This window comes from Schistocerca nitens, chromosome 1 (assembly GCF_023898315.1).
Source record: "Schistocerca nitens isolate TAMUIC-IGC-003100 chromosome 1, iqSchNite1.1, whole genome shotgun sequence".
Lineage (NCBI taxonomy): Eukaryota > Metazoa > Arthropoda > Insecta > Orthoptera > Acrididae > Schistocerca > Schistocerca nitens.
The window spans coordinates 552,824,180-552,842,307 of NC_064614.1; the positions used below are offsets into that span (position 1 = coordinate 552,824,180).

At 44.3% G+C, this 18,128-nt stretch overlaps 1 protein-coding gene across 1 annotated transcript in view; it reads left to right on the forward strand.

Annotated features, from left to right (window-relative positions):
- LOC126259994 (uncharacterized) overlaps positions 1–17,882 on the forward strand; it is a gene marked incomplete at its 3' end in the record, with an annotated part of 110,245 nt that extends 92,363 nt beyond the window's left edge. The window contains exons 8-10 of the mRNA XM_049957170.1: positions 5,237–5,628; positions 10,512–10,516; positions 17,449–17,882. Of these exons, the coding sequence (XP_049813127.1) occupies positions 5,237–5,628; positions 10,512–10,516; positions 17,449–17,882 (831 nt within the window). The remainder of the gene's footprint in view (positions 1–5,236; positions 5,629–10,511; positions 10,517–17,448) is intronic.
- Between the last annotated feature and the right edge of the window lie 246 nt (positions 17,883–18,128).

Genomic DNA, 18,128 nt, shown 5'->3' on the forward strand with positions numbered 1-18,128 from the left:
ACTTAAAGTAGTAAGGGAGTTTTGCTATTTGGGGAGCAAAATAACTGATGATGGTGGAAGTAGAGAGGATATAAAATGTAGACTGGCAATGGCAAGAAAAACGTTTCTGAAGAAGAGAAATTTGTTAACATCGAGTATAGATTTAAGTGTCAGGAAGTCGTTTCTGAAAGTATTCGTTTGAAGTGTAGCCATGTATGGAAGTGAAAGGTGGACGATAAATAGTTTGGACAAGAAGAGAATAGAAGCTTTCGAAATGTGGTGCTACAGAAGAATGCTGAAGATGAGATGGGTAGATCAAATAACAAATGAGGAGGTATTGAATAGAATTGGGGAGAAGAGGAGCTTGTGGCACAACTTAACTAGAAGAAGGGATCGGTTGGTAGGACATGTTCTGAGGCATCAAGGGAACACCGATTTAGTATTGGAGTGCAGAGTGGAGGGTAAAAATCGTAGAGGGAGACCACGAGATGAATACACTAAGCAGATTCAGAAGGATGTAGGTTGCAGTAGGTACTGGGAGATGAAGAAGGTTGCACAGGATAGAGTAGCATGGAGAGCTGCATCAAACCAGTCTCAGGACTGAAGACCACAACAACAACAACAACAACAACAGCATGACACTAAGCTATTTACAAATTATGCGAAAGAACCTGATGAAATGAAATGAAATGATCGTATGGCATTGTTGGCCGGGAGGCCCCTTGCGGGGAAGTGCGGCCGCCGTATCGCAAGTCCTTTTTAGTTGACGCCACTTCGGCGACTTGCACGTCAATGATGATGATAAACACACAACACCCAGGCATCACGAGGTAGAGAAAATCTCTGACCCCGCCGCGAATCGAACCCGGGACCCCGTGCGCAGTAAGCGAGAACGCTACCGCAAGACCACGAGCTGCGGACGAAAGAACCTGATGATTGGGTTTAACGTCCAGTCTACATCGAGGTCATTAAAGACGGAGCACAAGGTCGACGTGTGTCAAGGATGGTGAAGTAAATCGGCCGAACCCTTTCAAAGGAACCATCCCGGTATTTCCCTGGAGCGATTTAGGAAAACCACGGAAATCCTAAATTTAAATGCCGGACTCGGGTTTGAACCGCCTTCCTCCCGAATGCGAGTCCAGCGTGTTAACCACTGCGCCACTTCTCTTGGTGCTCGTTTCTAACCAAAAAGAAAGTCACTGTAGGTCTCTGAAACAAGAAAGCGTTTCAAGCAATTGAGAATAGTTGCAAATCATTACAAGTTCCAAGAAGGGCCATCGGGGAGATGCGCTTAGCTAAACGGCTGTGTGCTTGAAGTCCATGTTTTGCATTTTGCAGATCTTGTGAAACTCGGATTACTTAGTCTGTCTATGGGATATCGGCATCCATGTTCATGATGTGTTCATTGACTTTCGGTATAGTTACAGTAAAAGCTGCGAGCTAACACCTCGTGAACAAAATTCTCGGATGACCTTCAAGATTGGATCGATGACTTCGTAGCAACTGCAGCTCATCATGGTGTCCTTAGCGGGTAGGAATCGCCATATGTGGAAGCACATTCAGGTTTCGGAGTATAACGGCCAAGGGAGTATTGAAGAACCAGTGTTGTTTACGATATACACTGAGAGGCCGAAGTAGATTTAAAATAAAATAGCAAATATTGTTTTCTACCTGTCCTAATATTCACAAAATTTTTATTTTGTGATGTTACTGCGTTATTCTTGTTCATTCTCTCCATTATCATTATAAAACTCACATCATGTAATTTTAAACAAGTAAAAATAACTTAACAGCGCAAGAATGATACTTTAATGACGATATGCTCATACAAAGTGCACGAAAGCCAAGGCGAAATGGCTGCAGGATAAATGTAAAGAAATCTGAAAAGAAAAGCTGTCGGAAGAGCAGATTCAGCATACACGAGTAGAGCTCGGGTCTGGTGGTCTACGATTAAAGTGCATGCCTCTAAGCTGAGAGGTCGCGGAATCGAATCCCGGCCGGATCAAAGAAACTCTGCCTGCTTTTCATCAAAACTTCACCTCTCAGTGACGTGAAGAGTCGCCAGAAACGATAGCGGATCGGTTTCCACGTTGAACTGTAGGTCCTCTTCCACCATTTGGGTAAATGAGGCAGGTTAACAACACGCAAGTCGCCGACGTGGTGCGCAATTTAAAAACCTGCAACAAGCCACTGATCCAGACGCTATTAATAATAATAATAATAATAATAATAATAATAATAATAATACAATTAGAATACAGATAAGTCAAAAATAGCTACTTTGAAATTAAAAGCAAGGGTGTTCAAATTAGACTGTAATGGAAATTACGCTGTTTAAATGTAGAGGACAGAGCACATTTGTGGAAAGTATGCAGTGAGTGCTCTGCGAGGGGTAGGGACTCTCTGCTGTCATGATAGAAAAAGAAATGGAAGTCATTTTTGAAGACATAGGGGGAATCCATTACTAACGTCCAAGTTTAACAATTTGGAAGACTTGTATTCAAATAGAGCAGAAGGGAACGATAATGGAATTTCTACAGTCACTGGGGCAAGTGACAACCAAGCAACTATTCGACTTGATATGTAGACTATATAGGCTGGATACGTACAATGAACCTTCAGAAAAATATCGTCCACACAATCCAAAAGATAGCAAGAACGGACAAGTTAAGAATGAGCTCTCACTCATCTTAGCGTCTCATGCATCCGAGTTGGCGACAAGAATAATATACAGAGAATGGAAAAGAAAATCGAGAGTCTGTTAGATTACGACCTGTTTAGCTTTCGGAACTGTAACAGCACTGGAGTGACAGTTCTGATGTTGCATGGAAGCTAGATTTCATTGGATTTGTCAATCTAGAGAAAGCGTTCGATATTGGTCATCGGTGCAAGATGTTGGAAATACGAGAAAAACAAGAGCAAGCTATAGGGAAAGACGGGTAATATATAAAGTGTACATGAAACAAGTGGGAACAATAAATGCAGAAAACAAATAACAAAGTGCACGGGTTGATAAGAAGTAAGACAAGGATGCAAGTCTTTGCCCCTACTGTTCCATCTGTACATCGAAGAAGCAGTGACGGAAATGATAGGAGGTTTCGAGTGTGGGTTTAAAATTTAGGGCGAAACTATGTCAATGATAACATTTGCCATCCTCAATGTAAGTGAATAGGTGAAACTTCCTGGCAGATTAAAACTGTGTGCCCGACCGAGATTCGAACTCGGGACCTTTGCCTTTCGTGGGCAAGTGCTCTACCAACTGAGCTACCGAAGCACGACTCACGCCCGGTACCCACAGCTTCACTTCTGCCAGTACCTCGTCTCCTACCTTCCAAACTTTACAGAAGCTCTCCTGCGAACCATGCAGAACTAGCACTCCTGAAAGAAAGGATATTGCGGAGACATGGCTTAGCCACAGCCTGGGGGATGTTTCCAGAATGAGATTTTCACTCTGCAGCGGAGTGTGCGCTGATATGAAACTTCCTGGCACATTAAAACTGTGTGCCCGACCGAGATTCGAACTCGGGACCTTTGCCTTTCGCGGGCAAGTGCTCTACCAACTGAGCTACCGAAGCACGACTCACGCCCGGTACCCACAGCTTCACTTCTGCCAGTACCTCGTCTCCTACCTTCCAAACTTTACAGAAGGCAAACTTTACAGAAGGCCAGGAAGTTTCATATCAGCGCACACTCCGCTGCAGAGTGAAAATCTCATTCTGGAAACATCCCCCAGGCTGTGGCTAAGCCATGTCTCCGCAATATCCTTTCTTTCAGGAGTGCTAGTTCTGCATGGTTCGCAGGAGAGCTTCTGTAAAGTTTGGAAGGTAGGAGACGAGGTACTGGCAGAAGTGAAGCTGTGGGTACCGGGCGTGAGTCGTGCTTCGGTAGCTCAGTTGGTAGAGCACTTGCCCGCGAAAGGCAAAGGTCCCGAGTTCGAATCTCGGTCGGGCACACAGTTTTAATCTGCCAGGAAGTTTCATATCAGCGCACACTCCGCTGCAGAGTGAAAATCTCATTCTGGTAAGTGAATAGGTGTTATAGGACCTGTTGAATGGAATGAATAGTCTAACGAGCGCAGAATATGAATTGAGAGTAAAGGGAAGAAGGACGAAAGTAATATGGAGTAGCGGGAATGAGGTTAGCTATAAATTTAACATCAAAATTATTGGCCACTAAGTAGACTCAGTAAAGGAATTCCAATACCTTGGAAACAATAAACACAGGGAGGACGAAGCAAGGAGACCAAGTAAACTAAACTAGCACAGGTAAAGAGGGCACTTCTGGCCAAAGAAGTCTACTAGTGTCAAACATCGAGCTTGTTTGAGGTAGACATTTATGAAAATGTACATTTGGAGCACGGCGTTGTATTATGGAAGTGAATCATGGGCGATGGGAAAAACAGAAAAGAAGGTATATAAGAAAAAGTACGACCACAACTGTGTCTTGAGAATGACTTTATTGTCACACACGACTAGTTTCAGTGGCACATTACCGCTATCCTCGGGCCCCACCTCTACCAAGACAGTATTAAACTTCCCTGGCGCATATATTGTGGAGTCCTTGTTACTTGTACCCGTGGTCTAGCTTTACTCAGGAGTCTCGACACCATGTGGCATTGGAGACATCATGGTGTCCAGTAGCGACTTTTGAGGAAAGCTAGACCACGTGTACTAGTAACAAGGACTCCACAGTAAATGCGCCAAGGAAATCTATTACTCTTTTGGCAGTGATGGGGCCTGAGGATGGCGGTAATGTGCTGCCGAAAGTAGTCGTGTAAGTCATAAAGTCGTTCTGAAGATACATCTGTGGTGGTACGTTTTTCATATGTATCATCAGCCGAAGCCCCTCGTCCACGCAATAGGATAGACATCTATAAATAGAAAAGAAGGTAATCGATGCTTTTGGGATGTGGTGCCACAGAGATGTTGAGATTTAGTTGGGCCGATAAGGTAAGGAACGAGGAGATTCTCCGCAGAATCGACGAAGAAAGGAGACCTGATAATATTGACAGGAAGATGTTGCAGGATGATAGGACGTGTGTTCAGACATCAAGGGCTAAGTTCCAGTGTACTAGACGGAACTGTAGAGGGGTTGCAATGCTTGAGTATTAAATTTGTCTCCTTAATATATTGTAACCTGTACGTGAAAATCCAAAAATACTGTAATTTTGAAGTCTTTATAAAAAAATTAACCAAGTACATTAATGAGGTACGAAGCACAGCGCTCTATAGGAAGTTCATGATACCTCTGTCTCCAGGTGGGCAAAGGCCCGTGGGCCTCAGAGGTGTCTGGGCTGGTGAAGATCGGCCAGACGATGACGATGGTGCTGGCCATCAAGGACGACGACTCGAAGTTCGACATGCTGGTGAGGAACTGCATGGCGCACGACGGCAAGCGCGCGCCCATCCAGCTGGTGGACCAGAAGGGCTGCGTCACCAGGCCCAAACTCATGTCGCGCTTCACCAAGATCAAGAACTTCGGCGCCAGCGCCTCCGTCCTCTCGTACGCGCACTTCCAGGCCTTCAAGTTCCCCGACTCGATGGAGGTGCATTTCCAGTGCACCATCCAGATCTGCCGCAACCAGTGCCCCGACCAGTGCTCCGAGGCGCCACCGCTGGCGCTCTACGGGGCCGACACCATCTATGGTAAGTCAGCCTCTGCTACCCTCACTCCCAGCTACTTTGTGGTGAGCAATGTCATTTTGTTGCTGATTAATGAATGAGTTCTTTACACAAGAGACTTTCGAGTACGTCTTCCGAATGGTCCTCGAATACACTCTTCAAATTTCTCTGATGATTAAGTGTCCAAACTTCTTCGGATGCCGACTGCTGTTCGTTCCAGAGATGCCAGCCATGCACTTTCATTATTATCATGAGGTTTATCTTCAGGGAAGGCTTTCTGCTAAATTCTGATTCTATTGAAGCGGAGATGGATCCCATTCTCCCCGAAGCAAGGCGAGTTGCCACTGGGGTTTTTGGAGGAAATTTATATGGCAAGCAACCGATGCTCTACTTTGTTCAAAAATCGGTTCAATCGACCGTTTTAGGTAACAACTCTGGCGCATGCAAATAATATTCTTTGAACCACAACACAGTCCTTGCTGTGTTGACATCATTATCAAGTTGATGCCGAAAAACACGAGTAAAAACTGAAATGACATCTGAGTAGCATGCTAATGTATAATAAAATCTTTTTCATTAAACAGCTGCGCTCATTTTGCCATATGCCAGAGCTCATGACTGTAGTCCGGATCACTCTACTTCCACTGAATGTAATTGTTGGAGCAGAGCCATCACATAAATGCTATTTACTGGACACCCGCTAGGTCTGGGTAGATCTACCTGACACACAGTACCTACCGTGACGCCTAGCCCCATAAAATATTTGTCCAGTGCTCCACAGACCAATGTAAGCATTGCGACCACCATTCTAAGTGAAGCAACTTATTCATCAGTCAGCGCTTTTCAGTGCACATTTTGAAAACTAAGTCCTTTCTGTCTTTGAGTCTTATAATTCCGTATCTCCTTCTCCACTGCAATCACACATCGGCAGAAAAAACTGACCAAGAACCTGAACATATCTTATGCATGCTGTTTTGTAGCTACAAATGGTATAAAATGCACTGTAATTACGTTACAACACAGCAGATTTTTTATATATCTTTTATTTGTTGCTACCGGTTTCGAGCATTTTGCATGTAGAGTTTACGATTTTACAGGGAACCTCTTGAAAAATCTATAGAAAGCAGCTGTTTTAGAATATCATTATAATGTCCAGTAACTGCCTGTGACCAAATACAATAATGAATCCAAAAGACGACTGAAGCCTCTCCAGATATTATATATCTCGCCTCTCGGTATGTACCAGCAATCCTCCCTCTAGTAGCGAGCAAACATCTCTGTCCCTCTTTATCCACATCCCTATCTCATCCGCTTCCTTTATTGCTCTTTCTCCTCCATCCATAGCTAATGCTGTGCTAATGGTAATGCTGATTGTCCACTTATATTCTTGCTCTCGCACAGATTCAATAAAAAAGCTTTTTGTTGGCGCTTGTCTAACGCTGTTAGATAATTTGAATAAAGCACGTTTGTACCATCAGCTGTAAAATTGGATGTTTATTCTGTACTGGTTTCCATTATAACAATAATCTTCACAGGAGAAAAATAGAGTACATCAATGGGTCAAACAAACATTTTCGTCATATATGACCCAACCAAATGTAGAGTATACATAATTAATTTTTTATTGTTACTTATCAACTAATTTTTATTATAATTAATTTTTCCTCCCTATTGATTCATCTCAGGTCCGTGTCACACTTCTCGATAGGTATAAAAGTTATTGAGAAATGTTCTTAGGGGTACGTTAATAAGATTAAAATTATTGTAGTAATTACATTGCTAGATCTATATTCACTTTTGCTCTTATTATTATTTTGTTATTGTTATTATTATTCGTATTAAATTATATTTAATATTGGTAACAAATTATTTGTGCACTGTGAAGAGAACTTCTAAAATATAAAACACCAAATAAAGTAAATGCATAAATCAATCTCAAAATTTTAAACAAGACTGACAGCGACAGCCGTAAATAAACTTTCAATAAATGACAAGCGGATGCATCAAGTTTATTGCAATAAGCCTTGCCTAGGTTTCAGTAGCACTAAGGGTATCTTCTTCTTAAGGAATAAAGTCATGTTAATTTACGCTAAATTATAAGCATACATTATCAGCTAAATGCTCAAGTCGAACAGCAGAATTTGTGGATCAAATCCTCTATGGGAAACAGCAAAAATTATTACTCAGGTACAGCTTGACATCAGAACAGACATTGGACAATACGTTCGTTGTCTGATCTTACAACAAGCTGTACCTGTGTAATATATTTTTTTTTTCGTGGAGGACTTTATCCATAATTTCTGGTGTTTGACTTGACCGTTTTAGCTCATAATGCGTGCTTATAATGATAACGTAATGTAAGGTGACTTTATTCCTTCTAAAGCAGATATTCTTAGTGGCACTGAAACCTGTCAAGCCTTATCATAATAAAATGTATGCAACCGGTTGTCTGTATAAATCATTTATTAAAGGCGTAAATAAATAAAAATTTTGGTTGAGAGTCACAACTGATGTTTACAAGGCATTCCTAAATGACTTTATGCTGAGATGGTTCAATGCATTGTGTATTTCTTTGAAAAAAAAATCACTTTGATTTTCACGGCAAGTCTTATTTGTGATCATGACTACATTGATTTCAGTTATTCTTTACAAAATTTATTTTGACACAATCAATATATTTCCATCACACACTACTTCTAAAACCAAGGAAAATAATAATATGCCCATTGTGTTAATAATTATCCCAGGGTCACTTCCCAGCGTTGTAATAATGCTTAGATACAAACAGAACATCCACAAGCGTGCTTTAATGTGTGTACTGGGCAGTTTGTGACGGTGATAGACTCTTGATACTGCATACTCATCGTGTATTTTCAAGTGGCAGGCTTGACTCTGTGGGTAGTAACTGTTGTGTGTCTGTTGCCGTGCCGCAAGGCGGCACTAGGTATCAAGCGTTACCAGCAAAGGCTATCATCACCTGTGCCCACCAGCTAAGTCACACGAGACCTTTCAGTAGATGATGAAACGTCTCGCATGAACCCTTGCAGCGAAGCGTCCCACAATGGGATCATCACTGTCCTAGTGTTCTGGAAAATTTGTTCTGAATGTGTCCACATTGTCAATGGCCATCTGGGTTTCTCTGTCTCACCAACTGAATTATTTGGTAGCAACTTCAATACCTGATAGCTGTTCTTAGATGCCCACTTTCCCATTCTAAAACACACACACACACACACACACACACACACACACAGAGGGAGAGAGAGAGAGAGAGAGAGAGAATTCCTTTAAAAAAATTAACGATTATCTTGAGTCACAAGGGCACTTCAAAAAGTAAGGTACATACGAGGGTTGGAACTTTAATAGTGGCAACTATTCATTTACAGCTCGTGCAAAAATGATACGTGTTTCAAAGTTTTGCTGACCTTAAAAGTACTCACCAGCATTGTATATAACCCGTTGCCAGCGATGTGGAAGTCGTAGGATACACTTAGCAGTGCCACTTGTGTTGAGAGTTCGAGCGGTACCGTCTATTGCCCGAAGAATTTGTAGAAGTTCTAAAGCGAATGCCGTGAAGTGTTTCCTTCAGTTTAGAGATCGAGTTGAACTTACGTGGGCTTAAGTCAGGGGAGTGCAGTAGGTAGTATAACACTTAGCAGCCCCATCAGTCAAACAAATCATTGACAGAATGAGATTTTCACTCGGCAGCGCAGTGTGCGCTGATATGAAACTTCCTGGCAGGTTAAAACTGTATGCCGGACCGAGACTCGAACTCGGGACCTTTGCCTTTCGCTTGGTAGAGCACCTGCCCGCGAAAGGCAAAAGTCCCGAGCTCGAGTCTCGGTTCAGCACACAGTTTTAATCTGCCAGAGCCGGCCGTGGTGGCCAAGCGGTTAAAGGCGCTACAGTCTGGAACAGCGCGACCGCTACGGTCGCAGGTTCGAATTCTCCCTCGGGCATCGATGTGTGTGATGTCCTTAGGTTGAAACGTCCCCTTTGAACAATTATACAAGACTGTGCTTAAACTGACACACAATATTTTTACCGCAACGCAATCTGACTTTCAAAAATCCCCACAAAAGAATGGCCCTGACTAACATTAACCTATACGTTTCACAAATCACTTACCCCACAAAAATCTTCGTTACTCGAACTACTGCAATACAGCGAGCGCCACTACTGCCAGCTAAATAAAAGATTCAAACTACGGAAGGCACTAACTACTGATAGGCATAGTTAGCAAATGAAAGATTTTAATAGAGAACAAACAATGTATTTACCTCAATAGTGTTGAAAAATCATAATATACGCAGCAGTTCATGACATCCAAAATTTCAAAACTCCGCCATTTCTCTCCCCACATCCACCACTGCTGGCGGCTCACCTCCAACTGCGCTATGCTACGCGCTGTTAACATCCAGCTGCCCAACACTACAATGGCAGACAACAATGCAATCCAGCCACAGACTGCACACAGCACAGCCAGTGATTTTCATACAGAGCGCTACGTGGCGTTACCAATAACTAACAAGGTTAGTTAGGTTTAAGTAGCCCTAAGTTCTAGGGGACTGATGACCTTAGAAGTTAAGTCCCATAGTGCTCAGAGCCATTTGAACCATTTGAATCTGCCAGAAAGTTTCAAATCAGTGACAGCTTGCACTGTACGTGCTTGAGCATTGTCCTGCGAAATGAGGGTCAGGTCCTGCAGAACGTGTCATCACTTCTGTCTCTATGCTGTTCATTTTTGGAACACAACCTACGACCTACTTCCACATCGCTGGCAATGGGTTATACGCAATGCTGGTGACTACTTTGAAGGTCAGTAAAACTTTGAAACACGTATCTATTTTGTACGAGCTGTAAAGAAATAGTTGCCACTATTACAGTTCCAACCCTCGTGTTATTATGCAGGCCAAGTAACCTTTATTGAATGTTGCACTGCACTTCAAAGTGACACTGATACGTGACACTATTTTTGAGCACACTCACCGGCTCTCTGCAAACAACAGCTGGAACGTTCTACCAATCTCCCAATTCCTCGATGACAGAAATCCGTCCCTTGGTCACAGAGCCAATCGATAAGTGCTGTGTGAACGTCCTCATCGTTGAAAAATCCTCCCCCCCCCCTTTCCCCCTTTAGACGTTCTTTCAGCTTGCAGAAAATTTCTCCTGGACATTGTCGTTTTTTGTCGATGTCGCTGGCTCTCCTTCCCGACCAACATCACCCACGTTTGTGTGTACTTGATGAAACTGTCGACCCCATATCACTACAGCTGGACATCCCATTGCATTTGGACTATATACCGCCAGAATTTCGTCTGTGTGTAATATAGACGTCTTCCCCACAAGAATCGTACTGTACCACATACTTAAATTTTGGACCACCTTTAACGTTACTGCGCCATTTCACTCACATTCTGTGATATGCCTGATATCCATATTGGAGCAGAACTGTGTCTGCAGCAAGCATGGAACACGTACTATCTTGTGACTATGCACCACCCTTGTTGCGCAATGGTCTTAGTGTGGGGCGACATGTGTAATGGTGTACTGTAATGCAACTGTTCAGTGCTTAATATTCAATGATCTTACTTCGAACCAGATGTTAATCATTATTGTGAAGTGGGCTACACCGAATCGCATATCTACATCCAAAATTCTATTACGTGGCTGTTTATCTCGTTGTCTTCTATAGGACACGATGCACGTCGCAGATCCTATTCTGATACAAGGAAACATTAAGTGATGAAAGGATTGGATATTCAGGTGACTTCCAAAGGTTACTGTATCAAATAAAGTTTCTGAAATAATTGAATTCAGCTACATTTCACACTCTGAAGTAGTTTTACAAAATACATCTGCCTTCAGCAGTTTTACAAAAAATACATCACATGCATTTACAACAACTCTCTCGACAAAACCGTCCATTTACGACTACCCTCCCACCGAGACTGTGCATGAAGATTAATAACAGAGATATAACAAACGAATCAAAGATTTTATATCTTTGACAAGAACAGTCGCTGGCACAACTTTAAAAAACTAATTTACAGAAATTTGTGTAAAATGCCTCAATATTACTTCCAACAAGTAGAATATGAATATTTAAGTAATATATATATACTTAAATATTCATATTCTACTTGTTGTAATATATATATATATATATATATATATATATATATATATATATATATATATATATACTCCTGGAAATGAAAAAAAGAACACATTGACACCGGTGTGTCAGACCCACCATACTTGCTCCGGACACTGCGAGAGGGCTGTACAAGCAATGATCACACGCACGGCACAGCGGACACACCAGGAACCGCGGTGTTGGCCGTCGAATGGCGCTAGCTGCGCAGCATTTGTGCACCGCCGCCGTCAGTGTCAGCCAGTTTGCCGTGGCATACGGAGCTCCATCGCAGTCTTTAACACTGGTAGCATGCCGCGACAGCGTGGACGTGAACCGTATGTGCAGTTGACGGACTTTGAGCGAGGGCGTATAGTGGGCATGCGGGAGGCCGGGTGGACGTACCGCCGAATTGCTCAACACGTGGGGCGTGAGGTCTCCACAGTACATCGATGTTGTCGCCAGTGGTCGGCGGATGGTGCACGTGCCCGTCGACCTGGGACCGGACCGCAGCGACGCACGGATGCACGCCAAGACCGTAGGATCCTACGCAGTGCCGTAGGGGACCGCACCGCCACTTCCCAGCAAATTAGGGACACTGTTGCTCCTGGGGTATCGGCGAGGACCATTCGCAACCGTCTCCATGAAGCTGGGCTACGGTCCCGCACACCGTTAGGCCGTCTTCCGCTCACGCCCCAACATCGTGCAGCCCGCCTCCAGTGGTGTCGCGACAGGCGTGAATGGAGGGACGAATGGAGACGTGTCGTCTTCAGCGACGAGAGTCGCTTCTGCCTTGGTGCCAATGATGGTCGTATGCGTGTTTGGCGCCGTGCAGGTGAGCGCCACAATCAGGACTGCATACGACCGAGGCACACAGGGCCAACACCCGGCATCATGGTGTGGGGAGCGATCTCCTACACTGGCCGTACACCACTGGTGATCGTCGAGGGGACACTGAATAGTGCACGGTACATCCAAACCGTCATCGAACCCATCGTTCTACCATTCCTAGACCGGCAAGGGAACTTGCTGTTCCAACAGGACAATGCACGTCCGCATGTATCCCGTGCCACCCAACGTGCTCTAGAAGGTGTAAGTCAACTACCCTGGCCAGCAAGATCTCCGGATCTGTCCCCCATTGAGCATGTTTGGGACTGGATGAAGCGTCGTCTCACGCGGTCTGCACGTCCAGCACGAACGCTGGTCCAACTGAGGCGCCAGGTGGAAATGGCATGGCAAGCCGTTCCACAGGACTACATCCAGCATCTCTACGATCGTCTCCATGGGAGAATAGCAGCCTGCATTGCTGCGAAAGGTGGATATACACTGTACTAGTGCCGACATTGTGCATGCTCTGTTGCCTGTGTCTATGTGCCTGTGGTTCTGTCAGTGTGATCATGTGATGTATCTGACCCCAGGAATGTGTCAATAAAGTTTCCCCTTCCTAGGACAATGAATTCACGGTGTTCTTATTTCAATTTCCAGGAGTGTATATATATATATATATATATATACTTAAATATTCATATTCTACTTGTTGGAAGTAATATTGAGGCATTTTACACAAATTTCTGTAAATTAGACAATGATGAAATAACAATTCTACGATACTAAGGTATCGATGGTTTATATATTCATATTCTATATCAAACAATAGAATATATATATATATATATATATATATATATATATATATATATATATATATAAAACAAACCATCGATACCTTGGTATCGTAGAATTGTTATTTCATCATTGTCTTTAAAAAACTAATTTACAGAAATTTGTGTAAAATGCCTCAGTATTACTTCCAGCAAGTAGAATATGAATATTTAAGTGTATTATATATATATATATATATATATATATATGTATTCATATGAATATTTAAGTATAAATATTATTAGTGTTTAAGTATAAATATTCATATGAATATTTAAGTATATATATATATATATATATATATATATATATATATATATATATATATATATATATATATATATATTCTACTTGCTGGAAGTAATATTGAGGCATTTTACACAAATTTCTGTAAATTAGTTTTTTAAAGACAATGATGAAATAACAATTCTACAATACCAAGTTATCGATGGTTTGTTTTATATAGAATATGATTCCTGTTGAGTCGTCAATTGGTCAGATCTTCTCGGCCAGCTGCTTTTATTTAAAAAAAAAACATTAAACGCTTGATAATGTATAAAATACATTGAAACTATTGATTACTTTACAAACGATTTAATGTGTTCGAAAATGTTTGAAATTATGTTTAAAGTTTCTTGGAAGTCAATAAGTGGTCTTATAATAAAACACTGGATGAGTCAAATTCGGGTAATTTGAGCTCCGTTTCAAGCAGAAGCTAGTTTTTCACGCATCTCAATATTTATGATGCCTTATTTCCTGAACTGTTTATCGTACTGTGATAAAATTTTGCAGTGGCATTCTGTGGTATGTGGGGATACTACATGTAAAACGTGTTGCAAATAGATTTAGTAGAAAAGAAGTAACGTCATGTCTGATGGGACAGTTTTGCTACAGGAATAGTGAAAATGGAGGAGGTGATAAACTTGTTTCCAATCTTCATTTCTGCTGGGTGTCTGCGAGAAAAGAGTTTCGTAAATGTTTAAAATTTCGTGTAAAGTTTGTTGTCTCATTCACAAATACTGAGTGAATATACACTGAGGTGACAAAAGTCGTGGGTTAGCGACACTGCAAATACAGAAAGCGGTAGTATCGCCTACACAAGGTATAAAGGGGCAGCGCATGGGCAGGGATGTCATTTTTACTGAGTTGATTCATGCAGAAAGATTTCCGACGTTATTATGGCAGCATGAAGGGAAATGACAGGCTTTGAACGTGGAACGATAGTTGGGGCTAGACGCATGGGACATTCAATTTCGGAAATCGTTAAAGAATTGAAAATTCCAAGCTCCACAGTGTCAAGAGGGTGCCTAGAATACCAATTTCTAGGCATTACCTTTCACCGAGGACAACGCAGTGGCCGACGTCCTTCGCTTCAATTCGAGAGCCGCGGCGTTTGCGTGGATTTTTCAGTGTTAATAGACAAGCAAAAATCAATGTGGACGTATAACAAACGTACCCGTTGGCACAGAGAGGCGAAATTTGGCGTTAATGAGCTATAGCAGCAGACGACCGACTCGAGTGCCTTTGCTAACAGCACATCGCGTCTCCTAGCCTCGCCACCATATTGGTTGGACCCTAGACGACCGGAAAACCGTGACCCAGTCAGACGAGTCCCGATTTCAGCTGGTGAGAGCTGATGCTATGGTTCGAGTGTGCCGCAGACCCCATGAAGCCGTGGACCCAAGTTGTCAACAAGGCACTGTGCAAGCTGGTGGTGGCTCTATACATGGAAAGGACTGGGTCTTCCGGCCCCACTGAACTAGTCATTGACTGGAGATGAAGATGTTCAGGTACCTGGAGACAATTTGCAGCCATTCGTGGACTAAATGTTCCCTAACAACGATGGAATTTTTTATGGAAGACAATGCACCATGTCATCGGGGCACAATTGTTCGCCATTGGTTTGAAGAACGTTCTGGACAGTTCTAGCAAACGATTTGGCTACCCACATCGCCCGACGTGAATCCCACCGAACATTTATGGTACATAATCGGGAAATCAGTTCGTGCACAAAATCCTGCACCGGCAACACTTTCGCAATTACGAACGGCTATAGAGCCAGCATGACGGAATATTTGTGTAGGAGACTTCCAATGACTTGTTGGCTCCATGCCACGTCAAAGTGCTGCACTATGCTGGGAAAAAGGAGATTCGACAAGATATTAGATGTCCCATGACTTTTGTGCGCCATTGTTGTGCCTCAAGACACACACTTCTTAACCGTAATACTTTTCATGCTATGTTAAACCTTTAAAGTAATCTACAGACATCTTAATCAGTAGATTATGTAAGCATTTTAAATTTGGTCAGTGTTTGTATGAAATACTGAAAAACAATTTTTTGTTGTCCTGGAAACCGCTAGAAACGCGGAATGTAACTGGGCTCGTGCATCAATGAACCGAGGACAAAGAACTAGGTTATTCGTTTAGCAGTATACACTACTGGCCATTAAAATTGCTACATCAAGAAGAAATGCAAATGATAAACAGGTATTGATTAAACAAATATATTATACTAGATCTGATATGTGATTATATTTTCAAGCAATTTGGGTGCATAGATCATGAGAAATCAGTACCCGGAACAACCACCTCTGGCCGTAATAACGACCTTGATACTCCTGGGCATTGAGTCAAACAGAGCTTGGATACCGTGTACAGGTACAACATCCCATGCTCCTTCAACACGATACGACAGTCCATCAAGAGTACTGACTGGCGTATTGTGACGAGCCAGTTGCTCAGCCACCATTGACCAGACGTTTTCATTTGGTGAGAGATCTGGAGAATGTGCTGGCCAGGGCAGCAGTCGAACATTTTCTGTGTCCAGAAAGGCCCGTACAGGACCTGAAACATGCAGTCGTGCACTATCCCGCTGAAATGTAGGGTTTCGCAGGGAGAGAATGAAGTGTAGAGCCACGGGTCGTAACACATCTGAAATGTAGCGTCCACTGTTCAAAGTGACCTAGACGTGTAAGCAATGGCAGCCCATACCATCACGAGGGTGATACGCCAGTATGGTTATGACGAATAGACGCTTCCAATGTGCGTTCACCGCGATGTCGCCAAACACGGATGTGACCATCATGATGCTGTAAACAAAACCTAGATTCGTCCGAAAAAATGACGTTTTGCCATTCGTGCACCCAGGTTCGTCGTTGAGTACACCATCGCAGGCGCTCCTGTCTGTGATGCAGCGTCAAGGGTAACCGCAGCCGTCGTCTCCGAGCTGATAGTCCATGCTGTTGCAAACGTCGTCGAACTGATCGTGCAGATGGTTGTTGTCTTGCAAACGTCCCCGTCTGTTGACTCAGGGATCGAGACGTGGCTGCATGATCCGTTCCGGCCACGCGGATAAGATGCCTGTCATCTCGACTGCTAGTGATACGAGGCCGTTGGGATCCAGCACGGCGTTCCGTATTACCCTCCTGAACCCACCGATTCCGTATTCTGCTAACAGTCATCGGATCTCGACCAACGCGAGCAGCAATGTCGCAATCGGGATAGGCTACAATCCGACCTTTATCGAAGTCGGAAAAATGATGGTACGCATTTCTCCTCCTTACAGGAGGCATCACAACAACGTTTCACCAGGCAATACCGGTCAATTGCTGCTTGTGTATGAGAAATCGGTTGGAAACTTTCCTCATGTCAGCACGTTGTAGGTTTCACCACCGGCGCCAACCTTGTGTGAATGCTCTGAAAGCTAATCATTTGCATATCACAGCACCTTCTTCCTGTCGGTTAAATTTCGCGTCTGTAGCACGTCATCTTCTTGGTGCAGCAATTTTAATGGCCAGTAGTGTAGATAGCCCCTTGGCTGCGATAACACGCGTCGGATGCCGTCCTGTCCGTATGGACACTACAATAGAGCATAGAGGCCCTGTTGTATCGTCTCGGTCAGTATCACTGTCTCTAACTCCAGGAGGCTTTAGATATTTCCGTGTCCGACGCATTAAGTCTCTCATCGACTAGTAACTCAATGTATGTTCCGAGCCCAGTGGCTTGCTCGAGCTCCCCCGCTAACCGCTCCCCTTCCCGCTGTGTGCAGGCCCGCCGCCGCAGCCCCTGGAGGCGTACCTGAACGCCGCGGGCGCTGCGCGGCCCCGAGACGAGCGTCGGGTGCGCCGGCAGCGGCGGGAGGTGCCGCCCCACGACGCACGCCGCCAGCAGGACGCCTCCGGCTCGACGCCACCCCCGGAGAAGTCGGTGGGCGTGAACCGCGTCATCCGCGTCGTGTCGACTGGTGACCTGACGTTTCCGCTGGACGAGGCGGCGGCGCGCCAGCAGGCCATCCCCGTGGCCGAGGGCTCGACGGCGGGGGCGGGGGCGGGCCCCGACAGCGAGCCCGCGCCGCACCACCTCATCTGCATGACGACGCCCGGCTTCGCGGCGACGCTGGTGGTGCTGCTTGCCGTGCTGCTGGCGTCGTGCCTGGCGTCGGCGCTGCTGTGCGTGCGCCTGCGCCCGCTGCTCGCCGCCGCCCACAAGCAGCGCCGCCTCCATCCGCCGCCCCCGCCGCCCCAGCAGCAGCCCCTGCCCAAGGCGCGCAGCTGCTTCTACTCGTAGGCCTGCCCGCCGCGCCGGATCCCTCGGCGCGCTCTGCCCTTACCTCAGCCGCCGCGCACACCTACTCCTCAACCACATCACAGCTACAGACACTTCTTCTCGGGCGTCGATCTTTCTTATCTCCTTTCTTTAAAATTCTTCCGTAATCTTCTTCGTCTGCTG